Raw genomic sequence first — 15,931 nt, forward strand, 5'->3', positions numbered from 1 at the left:
ACTTGGAAGGCAGAGGCAGGAGGATCTCTGTGAGTCTGAGGTCAGACTGGTCTACAGAGTGAGTTCCAGGACAGCCAGGGCTACACAGGGAAACCCGGTCTCGAAAAACAAAGATTGTGACCATTTTTTAATGATATCTTGTCATTTACAGCAAAATTAATGAAACCAGATAGCAGTATATTGAGTGAAGTAAGCCAGGCAAAGAAAGACAAATTATGCCTGCTGATTATAAACTAAAAATGTTGATCTCTGAGGAGCTAAAATGGGGTAGAAGATAGAGAGAAAACGGACAATGGGGATCAAAAAAATGGTTAGATGGAAGAGGAAGCATCTTTATTCTATAGCACAGTGGAGGGCAGCAGTTTATAACCATCTATGACATATGCTGTGGGTATTCTATAGCACAGTGAGGGCTGCAGTTTATAACCATCTATGACATATGCTGTGGGTAACTAGATGGAGCTCAAAACACAGAGAAGTGAGAAACGTTCAAGGACATGGAAATTACAGGTTTTCATCACTATATAGTGCATGATGTATTGAATTATCATACTATTCTCCACATGCGTGTGTCAATTAAAATGGAACTAAGTGGCGGCTGGATCTGAGTTGCTAAGTGTTCTCTATCCAGTTCATGACAATGAAGGACTGTAGATTCAACCTTTGATTCTTCTGTGAAAAGAAGTGAATCATAGCTCAGTGATGCCCAAGAGAGACTCAGCGAATGTCACCCAGGAACAGGTGAGTCACAGAAGCAGATGACAGCAGATCTGAAATGCCAGATAACTTCATTTCCCACCCAAAATCCCACTGCCTCATGGAACTTTTCTGGAATCACTGAAAACCTCGGCCACAGGGAAAATTTTGGACTTTGTTGTGTATATTATAAACACACACATACACTTATATATATATATATATATATATATATATATATATATATATATATATATATATATATATATATAAAATGAAGCCTGCATAAAAGGGGACAGATTTGAATTCTAGTTTGCATGCCTAATAATCACATGAAGTATGTAACTTTACATTGAAAGAGACGTGTGGCCTAATCTTAACTCGGCCATTTGCCCATCATTTTCCATAAACAGTGGTAATGGGGACTACTTCATACAGGGTCTCCATTTAGTTCAACTGCCCTTATGTCTACAAGCTCTTAGCACAGACCCTGGCACAAAACTGCCTCCCATAACATCCTAAAAAGCAAAACACCTTCTGTTTAGGCTCATTGTTCCGAGCATCAAAGGCAGAATATTCCAGTAGAAAAACACATAGCTAGCCCTCGGACAAGGTGATCTGTCACCCTATGATCTGAAAAGGCAATTCGGAAAATAAGCTTTCAGTAGACTCAGCTGTCTAATGCTCAGAGAGCACTAGTGAGTTACCATGATATCCAGGAAAAACAAAAGTAATGACACCCTCAAATAAAATCTCCTCAGGGGTGACATACTAATTTTTTCAATTAAAAAAATTTAATCATGAAAAAGAAGTAACTTAGATAAAATGGCTTTTCTCCCCTCAGTTTGCTAATGCATGCCCCATTCCCTGAATATCCTGAATATCCTACATCTTAACTCTCCTTGTCTCAAGTAGCTTACTTTTTTTGTTTGTTTGTTTGATAATTTGTTCTTTGAGACAGAGTAGCCTTGAGTAGGCTGCATCTTGTTGTGTAGACTGAGTTAGCCTAAAACTCATAGAGATCCACCTGCCTATGCTTCCTGAGTGCTAGGATTAAGGGCATTCACCACCATGCCTAGCTTAAGTAGTACCTTCTTAAAGATTTATTTTATTTTTATTTATATGTATTATGCGGGGTGGAGTGCCTAAGGAGGCCAGAAGAGGGCATTGGATCCCCTGGAGCTGGAGTTACAAGAAGTTATGAGCGGCTAGATGTGGGTACTGAACAAAACTACGATCCTCTGAAAGAGCAACGAACGAGTACTCTTAACCACTGAGCCACCTCTTCAGCCCCTGTCCCAGGTAATTTCAACATGAAGGTTTAAAAGCAGATCTCAGATGTGATGCCAATGAGCAGACTTTCATAGCTTGCAGAATGATGTCCCTAGCATTTTTCTCATAGCCATACACATGGCTGCCTGGAAGCTCTTTGGAATTCAGTCATCCTTACCCTTATCCAAAGATGACACGTTTCTGCACCCTCCATGGCTATATGAAAGTGCAGCTGGTACCAATCCCTGTGTATTCTGCTGATTTCCTTCCATACATACATATCTATCATAAAGCTTAATTTATTAACTACAGTAGGTAAGTAACAATAATAAAATAGAACAACTGTATTCATTAAAAATTCACTAATTTTATACATACTATATTTATGTAAGAGCAATGCCTCTACCAACAACTTATTGAACTGTTCTTACCCTTCTTGCCATCTTGTCGGATATTAACTGTATCTCTGCTCATACATTTATTTGGACATAAAGGCATAGTCTGGGGAATGGGGGGATGCTTTGGCAAATTCAACTGTACCAACGACTTCACATAAAGGAGGGCAAAGCTCACAAAGGGCTCTATTTTTGCCAAAATATCTAAAAACAGTGTTTCTAAATTAGACCTGCCATGCAATGATAATTAAAATGTCTGGACTGCTAAGAGAGCTAAATAAAGCATCTGCCACTAGAGTTGCCATTACAGAATAATGTAGTTGAGATTAGCACCTCCAAACAACAAGATGACCATTTATTACTGGTAACAGACATCTCTCTGGAGATCACCATGGTAACATTCATCCCTTCCAACAATCCCTAACACCACACACTGAACGGTTTTAAATTAAATCATGGTTACAAAACATAAAGAAAACTTAAGATGACATACCAATAGTCTTATCTCCATTGCCAAAGAAACTACAATTTAAGATTACATTTTTTGATATTTAATCACAACTATCATAGACAATTTTTGTAAATTAAAATACCAATACCAATGAGCTACTGGCCAAAAGCCAAGGGTAGCATATTACCATATCAGCAAATATTTATAAAAGTAGGATGTAAAGCAGAGGCAGTTTGTTATGACTTTAAGTGTTGTTAACAATAAGAAATCCCAATAACTCAGACTTACATAATTATCAATACATATTAGCAGGCAACAACATTTAAGAGCTAAGAGTTCTAATAATTTCTTCAGAATTTCAGAGTTTCTTTACTTGCATGCCAAAGCATTGATGGGGTATAACAGCTACCCTGGAGAGAAATAACATTTTCAACCAGGCTGGGAAGGTGGGCAAGACCCCAAATCCAGCTTCAGAAGCCGCAGTGGCTGTTTAGTATGAGCTGTTCATGTATCTAATTATAAAGCGACCTTTGCGTCCCCACTGTGAAACTGTCGACAAGCTCTGTATTTAAGAGCTTTTGTCTCAGGATGGAAAGCTATTGAGAAAGCCATCAAAGGTTCCACAAGATTAAGAGTTTCATGGATATGTGTGGTCCCATATCCTATCACTTTTCAATGTTTACATTATGAAAAGTTTCAACTATACACTGAAGTGCAAATATCATGGACATCTGTGTACCCACAACCAAGTGACAGATTTGTAATGCTTAGACTGAGTCACAGAAGGCCCTTTTAAATGGTAAACAATTACCTAGGAAAATAAAAATCTGTGGGTAGCTCTCTCCACGGCCACCCTCCCGCCGGCTAATATCCTGTGCTACCCTGAATGTTTTCAGTCACTCTATAAACAGTACTGGACTATACACACCAATCTACAGCTTGTTCATCCCCAGCATTTTTATTTCTAAAAATGATCCATGTTGACACAAGCACATTTAGTTCATTTATTTTAATTACTACATAAAGTTTATTGCATGATTACAGCACATGTTATTTTATTCCCTGAAAGGCCAGTTAGGTTGTTTGTTTGTTTTTAATTTTCCTTAATCTAAAAAACACAGAAATGAATATTCGCATCCATGTCCTAGTGCACATCTACCATGACTCCTCAAGGCACAACCTCTCAAGGCACTGTACTGCAGGGTACATATATCCGTGGCATTACCAGGAGCTGCCAACTGTTGTTGTTGTTGTTGTTGCTTTGCAGTAATCTAACCAAGACTGGCGTCCTGACTCAGCCCACACAAAGCCCCAGGTTTGATACCACCACCACCACAAAAAAAAAAAAAAAAAAAAAAAAATCTGATAATCCCCCCCAAAGTAATCAGACTAAATAACACCCTAATCATCAGCATCTGGGGTTTGAGAAGGTCCACTTCTTTAATCTCCATCCTCAACTGAGACTGCCAGATCCTCTGATTTGCCTACACGGTGGCTATAAGACAGCATCTCATTACATTTTCCTGACTACAGTGAGGCTGAGTATCCCTGCATTTTACTGGCCATCTAGACCATCAATGTGACTTAACTTCTCCAGGTCCTCACTAGCAAATGGGGATAATAGTGCCCCTTCTCAGGGATGTTTTAGAACTGATTACAAAGCATTTATTCCAGTGCTATAACATGTCAGTAGATTTAAAAAAAAAATCACTGGACCAGCTAGATGGCCTAGTAAGCAAAGGAGCTTGCCGCCAACTCTGACAACATTGAGTTCGATCGCTTGGATCGCTTGGATCCCCACAGTGGAAAGAGAACACTGACATACTCATGCTGTTATGGTTATGCATGTGAATAAGGAGGTTTGAAACATAAAATGCTTCTGCCATTTCTCCCAAGTTTGTAGTCCCCTCTGGATGATTACTGCAAGGCTCAGAAAGCAGACTCCTTGCAACCCCTCTTGCTCAATCAAGATAGCTCCCCAAGATAAGAAGCCCGTACTGTCTGTTTCTAGTGTCCATTCAGGAAAAGTGCAGCCAGCCACACAAGGTGTTATGTAAACTAGACCTCAGTCAATACACATGTGACTGGCACCTTGTTTGTGACAGGATCATTATCTTGAATCTCAGCAATTGTTTTGCCACAGAGTAAAGGGAACTCTGAAAAACCGGGTGGTAGAGGTTGACAGAAACTTGCCAAGCCCAAGTATTTCCTGGAGTGGAAATACAGCCAGGCCTTCATAAACTCCACTATTCCCAAGGCCGTTCCATGTCCCCCACAGGGTCACAATGATCTTGCATATGCAAAGAGAAAGGGCAATCATGCATTTATTGAAAAACTAAGTCATGTGTTATAAAAGCAATAATCAAAAGTGTATTGACTCTGTGCATGGTGGTGCACACCTTTAATCCCAGCACTCTGAGAGCAGAGGCAGGCAGATCTCTGTGAGTTTAAGGTCAGCCAGGTCTACAAACGGAGTTCTAGGCTAGCCAGGGCTACACAGTGAGACCCTGTCTCAAACAAACAGAGTATATTGAGCAGGCAGAGTGGCACCTATCTGTCTTCCCTCACTCAGGGGGGCTGAGACAGTAGCATTTCAGATTTGATGTGGGTTTGGACAGTGAATTAAAATCTGATATAGAATACATAGTGAAATCTAATGTTTAAAAAAAATAAATAAAAGGTGTGCTCTGCCTGGACTCATGACATATTTAATGCCCTATGATCAATTGCCTCTGGACTCACTTCACTTGCTTCTGACCTTTCCTTTGTGAACGGCTGTGCTTGTCTTTGCAACCTTAGCTGGCGGAGTCAGGAAACATACACAGCTGCATGCTAGCCCTACCGCGTAGTCCTGACATCAGCACCCGCTGGTGACTGGCAGGGCCTCCTCGGATGTGCTTTCATATCATCTAAAGTTCACGATTACTATCCCCTGCAATCAATTTCACCTGGCACGCAGACACCAGAAACTCCTCAGTAACTATGCTCAGAGGTTCTCTCTCCTCTCCAGAGCTGACTCGAGACTCAACTGTAGCCCAAATATAATTAGACCGCCCTCTGAAACTATCTAGGTGCAAGGCTTTCTTCCTCACAGGAGTGCCAAGTTTCCACTTTCCAGAACTTAAACTGCCATATAAAATGCTCTAGCAAGGATGAGTAATTAGACACTGGAATGGAAAATTAACTGTGTTTTTATTTAGAGCACTTATTTTAACAAGACTTTTTTTCTAACTATTATTAAATTGCAATAAAAATAAATTAAATTCTGAGAATTTACAAAGACATTCTGTTTTGAAAAAAAAATTGAACACTCTCCTGGAGAGTATTTATTTTATTAATGCCATGAAGTTTGTGTAAAGTTCAGATCAGAATCTCATTATTAATGAGTCCTAATGCTGTGGAGAGACACATTCGCAGCTCTCTGGCAGCTAACACAGCGGGCACTGATGTGTAGGCCCCCTGTAACTCCCTCAGCCCTCAGTCCTCTTTTTTTCCCTGTCCTGCTGCTTGTGGTAGACATGCATCCTTGCAGCAGAATGCTTTGTGAGCAGTCTATGAGCACCCGTGGCTTTTGCAAGTTCCTGGGTAGGAAGGAGGATGCTGGCTCATCCAGATGTGACCCCATCTCAAGAGACACACTGGAAACAGTTCTTCTACCCAACAGAAATGCCAAGCAAATACTTCCTAAGAGAAGATGCGCAAATCTCCTCTCACCCAAATCCTTGCAGCCCTTCAATCGTATCCCAGTTAAGTGCTGATAAACTAGTTCAACCATGAGCCACAAAATTTACTCCAGGACAGGACAAATGGCAGAAATGGGAGAGCTGTCTCCCCCGCTCCCCACAAGGTGACAAGCATGGGCCATCGGAGCTGCTCACTTGTCATTTGCTCCTCCTGCAGCCCTCCCAAGCTCAGAAGCTCCAAGCCATCCTCCGAAAGAGAAATAAACCCTCAAAATGCTTTGGATATGACATTTCATCCGCCGCTTATCCACCCCCCATGAATGATAAATGATGGGCAGTTCCAGGATCCAGGGAACTCCACTTAAGGTGCCTAGCATGAATCAGTGTTACCTGTTTATTGTCTGTGGACAGTGATTTCAGAAGCCACCTTTATTTGGTCTGTACAACAAAATGCTCTAAAATATGCTGTGGTAGAAGATGGAACCTGAGCAGCCTCAAGATTTCACAGAAATCCACTCTTTCTCTTTGTCTCTATTACCTTATTTTTTTTCCTTTCTAGTCTCGCTTTACGATTTAAACAACCATTTCAATCCTTACTGCTTCTCACATAGACTGCTGGAAAACCTACAGTGTGCTAAATTTAACGTTGCACTGTCTATTTGCATTATAAATTCAGTCTTCCATCTCAAAGAATAAATAGCCTCCATGCCCATATGTAACTGGCCTTATAAGTGAGTATATCTGTGTCTGTGTGTGTATTCCACGCAAATATAAATATTCATTTAATTAAATTATTGAATTCAATGATATAAAGGATTGTAGCAATGGAAGAGGCATTTTAACTCTGCACAAACTTTCCTTTCTTTTTCCCACCTGCCATTAGAAAGATCAGCGGCAGCCCAGACTCTGCTAGTAAACAGTTCATAAGCTCTTAAAGCCAGTTCCTAAGGAACCCCTCAGTGTCTCAATTGAATTTCTTTCAAGAGAAATTATAAAATTTAAGAGGGGGTAAATCAACAGCTCCTTTCCGAATCTATCCTGACCCTGAGCTAGTCCCCGTCACTGTATGTCCCTTAGTGTGTTCCCCCTTCAAATGGCAATAGGAGAAACCACTGTGAGTAATTGTTACTAAAGCCTGTTTGCCTCTGGCAGCATTGATAACGATCATTTTCCCAGACCCTGCTTTACGTGTCTCCATTAACATTCCAGGGCCCAATTCTCAAGTTCCCAATATGCTACAGGATTTGGTCTCCAACTAAAAGAGCTGAGGTTTGGGGAATCAGTGGAAGGAGCTTCATGAAGCAATTGCTGGTTCTCTAACACGGCCACAGAGTCCTGCACGTCTGGGCCTCAGTTAACTTTTCACCGGTGTGACAACCCAGTCTTTGTGATAAATGTGCCCAAGGACACCACCCCAAAGAACTTGTTTCTCATGGACCCACCAGAGGATAAAATGTTCTCAATGCCACCTCCTAAGATAATCACCCTGTCCCAAACGCCCCTTTTAATTGGTTGACTGTCCCCTGGGTGCGACCGCATGAGTTTATCCAGGGTGTGTAACCAAGATACAGAAATCTTCCTGATTTCTGAGAATCCTGACGAGGGCAATGGTGTAAAAAGTGGATTGGATATGTTGAAACACCAGTGTGATGCTGGTACTCTGAAAAAAAAAAAAAAAGATAGATAAATCTATCTTCTGCTTGGGGAGATTGACCTCTTGACCCATGCCAGCTCCAAAGTCATGGTCAGGCCTAAAGGATTGACTCTGAAGGTCACGAATAGATTCAGCAGAACCATCCTACCCAAGAAGTGGAAAGGAAGTAGACTAAAGATTGCACTAGGGTAACTGAAAGCCACAGGTTGTCGTGTCCAAATATCTGTGTTTTCCTCCCCAAGATGAGCAAGCGGAAATGTAAACTCCTTCTAAATAGCGACAATAAATTACAAGTAATTAATACTGTAGGTGTGTTTCTCTATAACCTCACAGGAAAACCCTTAGGGTGAGCTGTTACATGTTTGTGTTTGTGGAACTAGTTACCTGTTTTCCCTGAACGTTCCTCAAATTTAGAAACTCCAACCATCTCTAAAGATTTAAACACAGAGGCAAGGTTTTCAAAACTTCCAGTGCCAATGGCTTTACAATCTATCCACTGTGAGGGGCCAGTTTTATTCAAATGACTTTCTATCAAAAAGAGTTAATGACAATCCAAAACAGACAAATCATAAAGTGTACCTCTTTTGGGTAAACTTTGAATCACTGCCTCCACCCTAATATTTGAGAGATGATTACTGACTTCCCATTGACAATATATTTGACTCTGTATGAGGATTGCTGTTATCAGTTTTAAAGATAAGATGTACAGGTCACACACACACAATTAAGTCAAAAGTATTCTGACGGTGAGAACAACAAACTTCGTTTAAATTGAGTCTTTCTTTAGATTTTTTTTTCTTTTGTAATTTAATGATAAACTTTCTTTAGTTTGGCTTAAAGAGAAAAATTGTCCTCAGCATCTATTAAGGTAATTTAGGGGGAACTACTGGGAAACAAGATTTAGAGACCACTCTCAAAGAGTAAAATTATTGTGTTTTCAGTAAGGGGCCTGTTAAACAATACTTTTTGATGATTAGTATTCCATCAAGGGGAAAATGTTTAGTAATAAATTACTTCCAGGTGATTATCTGCCTAGTGAAAAAGATTTCCATTCCTCTGTTTACATAAATACACAATCATCTGCCTGAGGAGATTTGATATCATGCATTGCCACTTGGATTACTAAATCTAGCAACACGGACTGCTTAATTAGATAGAAGTCTTTTAAATGTGGCTTTTGTTCCGCCCCTGTACTGTGTGATTATTGTACATGCTGGTAAGTCAATTGTGAAGAATTTCTAGTCTTAGTTTTCAGTCTTTCGCATGACAAAGTTCTCTTCTGCTGCAGTTATGTAAGCTGGTGGACATGGGCAAACTAAAAGATGAGAAAATTCGGTGACTTTAATTCCAGTTAATATAAATTTCCACTTCCTCTGAATTTCTTGTACACTGCTCCTGCCACACATGCTAAAAATCTGTCTCTATACAGAAAAGTAAGTTGCTGTTTTGTTATAGATACCAGCAACTTATGGTTTCTATTTTTAATTGATTTTTAAAAGATCATACTTATTCTAGCTAAGATTTTTGAACCTGCATTTGATAGTTAAAAAGTGCAAAAGGGCTCTGAAAACATGAAGCCCCAGAGAAGTCACTAATGGACTTCCCATGATCTTACATGTAAGGCTTCCAGTGAAATCGTAAACCCATGGAAGGCTTAAGATCCGAAAGTATGAACTGCTGTAGCCAGTTTTTATGAGTTTAATTCCACTAGCAAATCCTACTTTCTATATTTTAAGTCTCAACTACAGCAAAATCAAGACGCATTTTGAAAGGAACAATCCAGAGGAAGAATGGGGAAATAGGCAGGAAAAGCACAGCCAAGAAGCCCTTCTGCTGCAGACAATCAAGGAACTTCTGGGAGCACAGGACTAGCCTGCGACAAGGACATCTGTCAACTCACTTTCAGCACTCACAAAACTGCCTTTGAATCATTACATTTTCTCTGTTTTATTTCCCACACAAGGTTCAATAAATCATGGAACTTACTCAGCCTAGACTAACTGCATGACGATTTTCTGGGCCTTTTTCTCCCTCTCTTTTTCCAGCAGGTTTTTTTTTTCTTTCATGACCCAATTCTGTGACTCCCACAAGCCATGAAAAGCTGCCTTAGAATTATGGCAGAGCCCCTGAAAGTCAGCAGGTACTAAACCACCCCTCGGTCCTCAGGAACTGTATTTTCCTCCCAGGAGTCTCTCTCCTGGGCAGTGACTGAACAGGGTGCACAGGGGTTTGCCACATACACAAATCTTCAATGGGATTTGCATTATTGTAGCAAATAGATGTTCTCAAAAGAAGATTCAGCCTACTTCTCCCAGTCCAGCCTATTCACAGACTACTCATCATGTGAGGCACCACATATAGCCGACACACAAAAGTAAAAATGTCAACATGATGGATAGCTCTTGTGTTGTTTCTAAAATCTCTTTTGTGTATCTTATTTATTTCCTTGTTTGTAAAATTCAGTATTACAAGGTTTGTTGTAGGATAACAGATCCAATTCTATCTTGCTGACAAGATGTGTAATCTTAATTTTATAGCCAAACAAATGTAGGAATATCTTGCTTTTGGAAGGTCCTTGCTGTATTTATAATAGACTTAGTGACAGGTTTAGCAGGGACTGTCATTCGAAGAAAGGGAGAAATAAGATTCCAAGTGTTATATATATTTAGCAGCTTTTCATCCCAACAGTTCCCATAAGAAGTCTTTGAGAACCACTGTTAGCATACACTTCAATTTTTCAAAATATGATTTCATGAACTTACTTCACGGCAGTCATACAACAAGCATAATGCCGAAGACCCCTCTCGTTTGGAAGCAATAAATGTTTGCTTTTAATGGAAAGCATGGTGAAGAATTTCTTTGAAAAAAAAATTGCCTCAACTTTTTTTTTTTTCTAGCTACTCCCACGGTTTTTGGAGCCTGAATCCCCACCCCGCCAAGAACGTTGAAAGCCGGGGCTTCTCTCCCTGCACTCAAAGTGTTTTAAAGTCTTTGGATTGGTTTCCTACATATCTACGTTTTCAATATTATTACTAAATTCTGTCTCTTTCCTATTGGTCTAGCTTTTGTGAAGAGGGGACACCAGGTCTGAGAGATAGTTTTACTGTTACTAGTGTTGGTTTTAGTCACTTAAAAGAAACAAGGGGTTGATCCTCTGCTTGTGTTGAAACGCAGCATAGTCCAAAACTACTTCCCCAGAGAGAGATCAATTTAAGTCAAGTTCGGTGAATTCAGGAGTTTGTTTTGAAGCCCAGGAAACCGATTTACTTGTAAAATTACAAAGAAGACATAAGAAGTTGGGCAATAAGGGGAAGACCACCAAACTCAAGTTGAAGCCGACAAACGCACTGCGTGAAACCACCTAGGCACTGAATCCGGTCAAGTGTTTTGAAGTTTCTCATTGGAACTCCATAGCGCCAGAAAGGAGGGAGTTTTCTCCAAGAAGCAGGACCGGGCGCTACGGAGGTGTCCCACTCCAAGGGCCGTTTGGTCTTAACCTATCTCCCATTAAGGGAGCAGTACCTGCCCAGGCCGGGTTGCAAACGCTTCGCTTTTGAAGGTCCGCCGCTCGCGAGTCTGTTCTACTTACAAGGACGCAGGAAAAGAATCCCTTGGTCCCTCTCGCTCTCGGTTTGAAAAGCAGGGGCGACCGCACAAGGGCGAAAGTACCACAGCCCACTATCTCCCAACGATTGTCTTACCGGTACAAGAGTGCAGGGGTTTGGGTCGCACCACCAACGACGGGCACACAGAGTAGAGGGAAAGTTTCTCAAAGTAGTCGCAGGTCTCCTTGGAGAGGATCTCATCGATCATGAAAGTCTTGTAGCGCCGCCTGGCTGCTTTGAGCTGGCCGGGTGAGCTCAACCTCAGTTCCGCGTGGCAGTGCATGGTGAGCCCGGACTGGAGCCTGACGACCTGAGTGCTGCGAGCGCCGGGTCGTGCGGGACCGCGGGGGCTGGTGCGCGCGGGCTGGGGCCTGAGCCCCGCTCTTCCGCAGCCAGAGGGGCGGCGGGGCCCAGGGAGGCACGCGGACCAGAGAGGGCACGGGCGCGCCTGCCTGCAGTGTCTACACCCACCCGCCGAGCAGCATCTTTGACTACAGCCTTTTTGGGACACCGCAGCTGTCAATCAGCGCGCACTTCCTGCAGGGCCAGGTGCGGAGCGCGAGCCGAGGGGCGTCGGCTGCTACCCCGCCCCTGCGTGTCCGTGCTGTCCGGGCGCTGACCTGCGCACCCAGGGTCTGGCTGCTCGTGCTCGCCGCCTCCCGCCGGTCCGAGTCGAGCGCTCCGCACGCCGGCTCTCTATTTTAAGACACTCGCTTCGGCTCTCCTCTCCCCCCTCCCCCAGGCTCCAGGTGTGTGTACTGGGGTGCGCGCGCGCGCGCGTGTGTGTGTGTGTGTGCACGCGCAGTACGGCCGGCGCGCGCCGTCTCCTCCTACGGCCCAGGCGTCCCGCCGCCGCTCTTCCGAGCTGCATCTTCCTCTGTCCCCGCTTAAAGCCTGTCCTGCCAGAGGGGGCACGGCTCCCAGTCCCCTGCGGGTAGCTATGAACGCGTCTCTTGCCACATAGCAGTGGAGTCCTCGTCCAGGCTCCCGAGGCTCCCGGCCCCAGAGCACTCGCTTCCCGATGACCACTGTGCCTAACTTGTCCCCGCCTGGGCGGTTTCCCAGGACCACGGCGTCCCCTTCTCAGCCCGCAGCTCCCAAGCCGGCACTGCACCGGTGCGCTCCCGGCGTGGGGCGTTTGCGCCGAGGTTGTAAACTTGATTGCCTCCGGATCCCAAACGACAAATGACCTTAGCGCAGTCCGTTACCCCAATAATAAACCGAGGGAATAATGTGTATTTGTGTGTGTTTAAATTCTGTTCATAAAACGGTTTTCTTTGCGGGAAAGGGCTAAAACAGCGGGATCGCGGCGTGTCCGAGGCCCCTCTACAGTCAGCCCAAATTCTGACTTTTCCTTGTGCCCAGTCCCGGTTTTCATTCCCAGGCATGACGGACTTCAGGTGTTTGGGGATGGTTTGCCTCTTTTTTTTTTTTCTTAGCGTCCTAATCACAGAGTCTGTCCTAATCAATGTCTGGACGAACTTTTGTTTTCAACCACAGTCCTTGGGTGAAAGAGACCGGGCCGGCACCTACGCGCCCGGGACAGCTCCTGCTGTCGGCGACGCGCCCTGCAGTGGAAAGCGACCTCCCGGTGCACTCCCGGCCCCAAGCTGTGTCCCTGAAGCGGTATACGCGAGCTGGGAGGGAAACCGACAGTGGGACACAGAATTTTGGACACGGACAACGGGTGATGCTTCCTCGATGCTCGCACCCTGAGGGTGACCACGAGAGTCTTCTGGGTGTTCTCAGGGGCTGCGCGCTCCGAGCATGGCTAGCTGCGGAAGCAAGTCAGGACGCGCACCCCGGCCGGTGGTTAAACTCGCGAAGGGACAAACTTGTTCAACTAATAATGAAGTACTTAGGGAAAATAGTCATGAATAGATCAAATCACAGCCAAGCGTTTGCTATGGCCCGCAGCCGGTACTGACGATCTTTATTTCCCACGAGTCTGCGTCTGCCCGATTTCCTCCTCGCCATTTGGAATTGCTTCTATTTCTTCTCCAGACAGAGGCAACCCGCCAGGACTGCAGCTAGGTACCCCTGTGGCAGCGCGTTCCTTGCTTTCATCCCTGGACCTGTGGCCTATCTGCTGTGAGGGATCGAGGACCTAGGACCTGTCCCTGATCAGCCTGAGCGCTGCCACCCTTCGCCGCGACCAGCTGCGCAAGGAGACGAGGCCAGAGACCGGGGCGCAACGCTCGCTACCAGGGCAATCCTGGGAAGCTCTCTTCGTCCCCCGGACAGTGCCACACTGTAGGCGGCCTCAGAGAAGCTTAATGCTTGGTGGGATCTGCGTCTAACCGAGGCAACAGAGAGGCGGGCTTACGGGGTTCGGAGCACCGCACCGGAGTGGCCGCAGGGCCGGAGCATGAGAGTGCGGCAGTGCTTAAGCCGGCAGGTTCCCCCGTGGGCGCACGGAAGGCGGGCGCTCTGGGTCACTCTGCCGGAACCAGTCTATGCACTGCGCTCCTTTCCTTCAACCTTTTGCTCGGCACTTTTCACTTCTCCCGCTAACTCTTCTTTCCCCCTCTCATTTCTCCTTTCCCCTAATTTGTGGTCGCATTTGGGGCCTCTCTTTTTAGTTCCCCTCTCCTTTTTCCTTGCTTCTGTTCTGTTCTCCCTCATAGCGCGTCCCTGTTTCTTTTTTATTTTTCCTTCCTTTCTCTCTTTTTTTTCTCCACCTTCTCTCTTCCCAAACTCGGGTCGGGGGTGGCATTTGTGTACCCCGTACCAGCGGAAGCTCATCAGAAGACACAGAGTTTCGAACCCTTATCCCAGATGGCAGGAATCAACCCTTGGACTGGCCTACGCCCCCCTGACAAGTCTCCCCTAGGCAGCCATCTTTCAGTCCTCTTATTCTCTGCTTCCACAGAGCTGCGGGCACAAAATTCACTTAGACCCTGCTGTAGATTTGGTTTGAAATCTAGTGAATTTTGGTAGCCAAAGAAGTAGAGCATCCCCCATCAATGCCTTCGATTTTTCTCTTTTTTCCCCACTTTTTACTAGGAAGGCCAGAAATCTCAGAGGGGTCTGTAGGAGCAAATCCCCGCTGGAGGGAGAAGTGAGTGGTTCTGGATCTTGGAATCTGGAGTCTTTGGAGCTCTGGTATTCATTTCCCAAACTGACCTTGGCTTTTCTTTTGCAAATGCTAATCCTGGTTTCTACTCCACGAGGTTGGCCTTTTATGAGCCTTGCCTTTGATTGGAATGCCCTGCCACCTCTCCCCTCCACCCTTCTCTAGCAGAAAACAGGAGACCCATCTCAAACATAACCTCCTTCTAAGAAGCCCTTTCTTGTCCCCAGGCCTGTCCTTTGCTGTTCCTGCCTCTATCCCCCCCCCCCCCCATTTCCTTCACTGTGTTGTCCTTTCCATGTCCATTCCACCCTCTGAACAATGAATTCCTGGTGGCCAATGCTTGTTCAACATTATTCATCTCCTACCATCAATGTCCACATACTTTACTCCCTGACACATGGTCCCTTCTCAGTAAAAGTGTCCTGAATAAAACGATTGTATGAGGCCTGGCGGTGGTGGCGCACGCCTTTAATCCCAGCACTCGGGAGGCAGAGCCAGGCGGATCTCTGTGAGTTCGAGGCCAGCCTGGACTACCAAGTGAGTTCCAGAAAAGGCGCAAAGCTACACAGAGAAAACCCTGTCTCGAAAAAAAAAAAAAAAAAAAAAAAAAAAAACGATTGTATGAAAGCTCTGGAAACAAAATTATATAATGTGTTTGATGGGACATCAACTCTTAATTAGTTGTACTAAATTTGTCTTTCTCGTTAAATGAATCTCTCCCCTTTCCTTGTTAATTTTGAGCTTTGAGCAAATGGCATGCAGCCCAATTTCTTTCTTTCTTTCTTTTTTTCTTCTTTCAAGCTCCTTCTTTCCAGTCCCTCTCTGCCACTCTTAGACTGTAAAGCATTTCCATGGGAGGAAGCACACCCCAGCTGTCAATCACAAAGTGGAACTTTGTTCAGAATAGTCAGGGGTTTTGTTTCCAAAGTTAATGAAGTGGCTGGAACAACAAACATCTGCCAGAGGGGCTCAAACCTTTTCCAGCTGCTGGAGACTGGCAGACACTCTTCGGAGTCTCCATCGCCATACCCAGGCAGTGTCTGCCTTTGCAGCCACAGAGGAACACACACAGAGAGGGACAGACTGTTTACACTGAGTG

At 44.4% G+C, this 15,931-nt stretch overlaps 1 protein-coding gene across 1 annotated transcript in view; it reads right to left on the reverse strand.

The window, feature by feature from the left end:
- Barx2 (BARX homeobox 2) overlaps positions 1–12,924 on the reverse strand; it is a 69,981-nt gene extending 57,057 nt beyond the window's left edge. Inside the window, exon 1 of the mRNA XM_052727489.1 lies at positions 11,853–12,924. Coding sequence (XP_052583449.1) covers positions 11,853–12,039 — 187 coding nt within the window. The 5' untranslated portion in view covers positions 12,040–12,924. The remainder of the gene's footprint in view (positions 1–11,852) is intronic.
- Between the last annotated feature and the right edge of the window lie 3,007 nt (positions 12,925–15,931).

Source organism: Peromyscus californicus, unplaced genomic scaffold (genome assembly GCF_007827085.1).
Source record: "Peromyscus californicus insignis strain IS unplaced genomic scaffold, ASM782708v3 Scaffold_11__1_contigs__length_118956290, whole genome shotgun sequence".
Taxonomy (NCBI): Eukaryota; Metazoa; Chordata; class Mammalia; order Rodentia; family Cricetidae; genus Peromyscus; species Peromyscus californicus.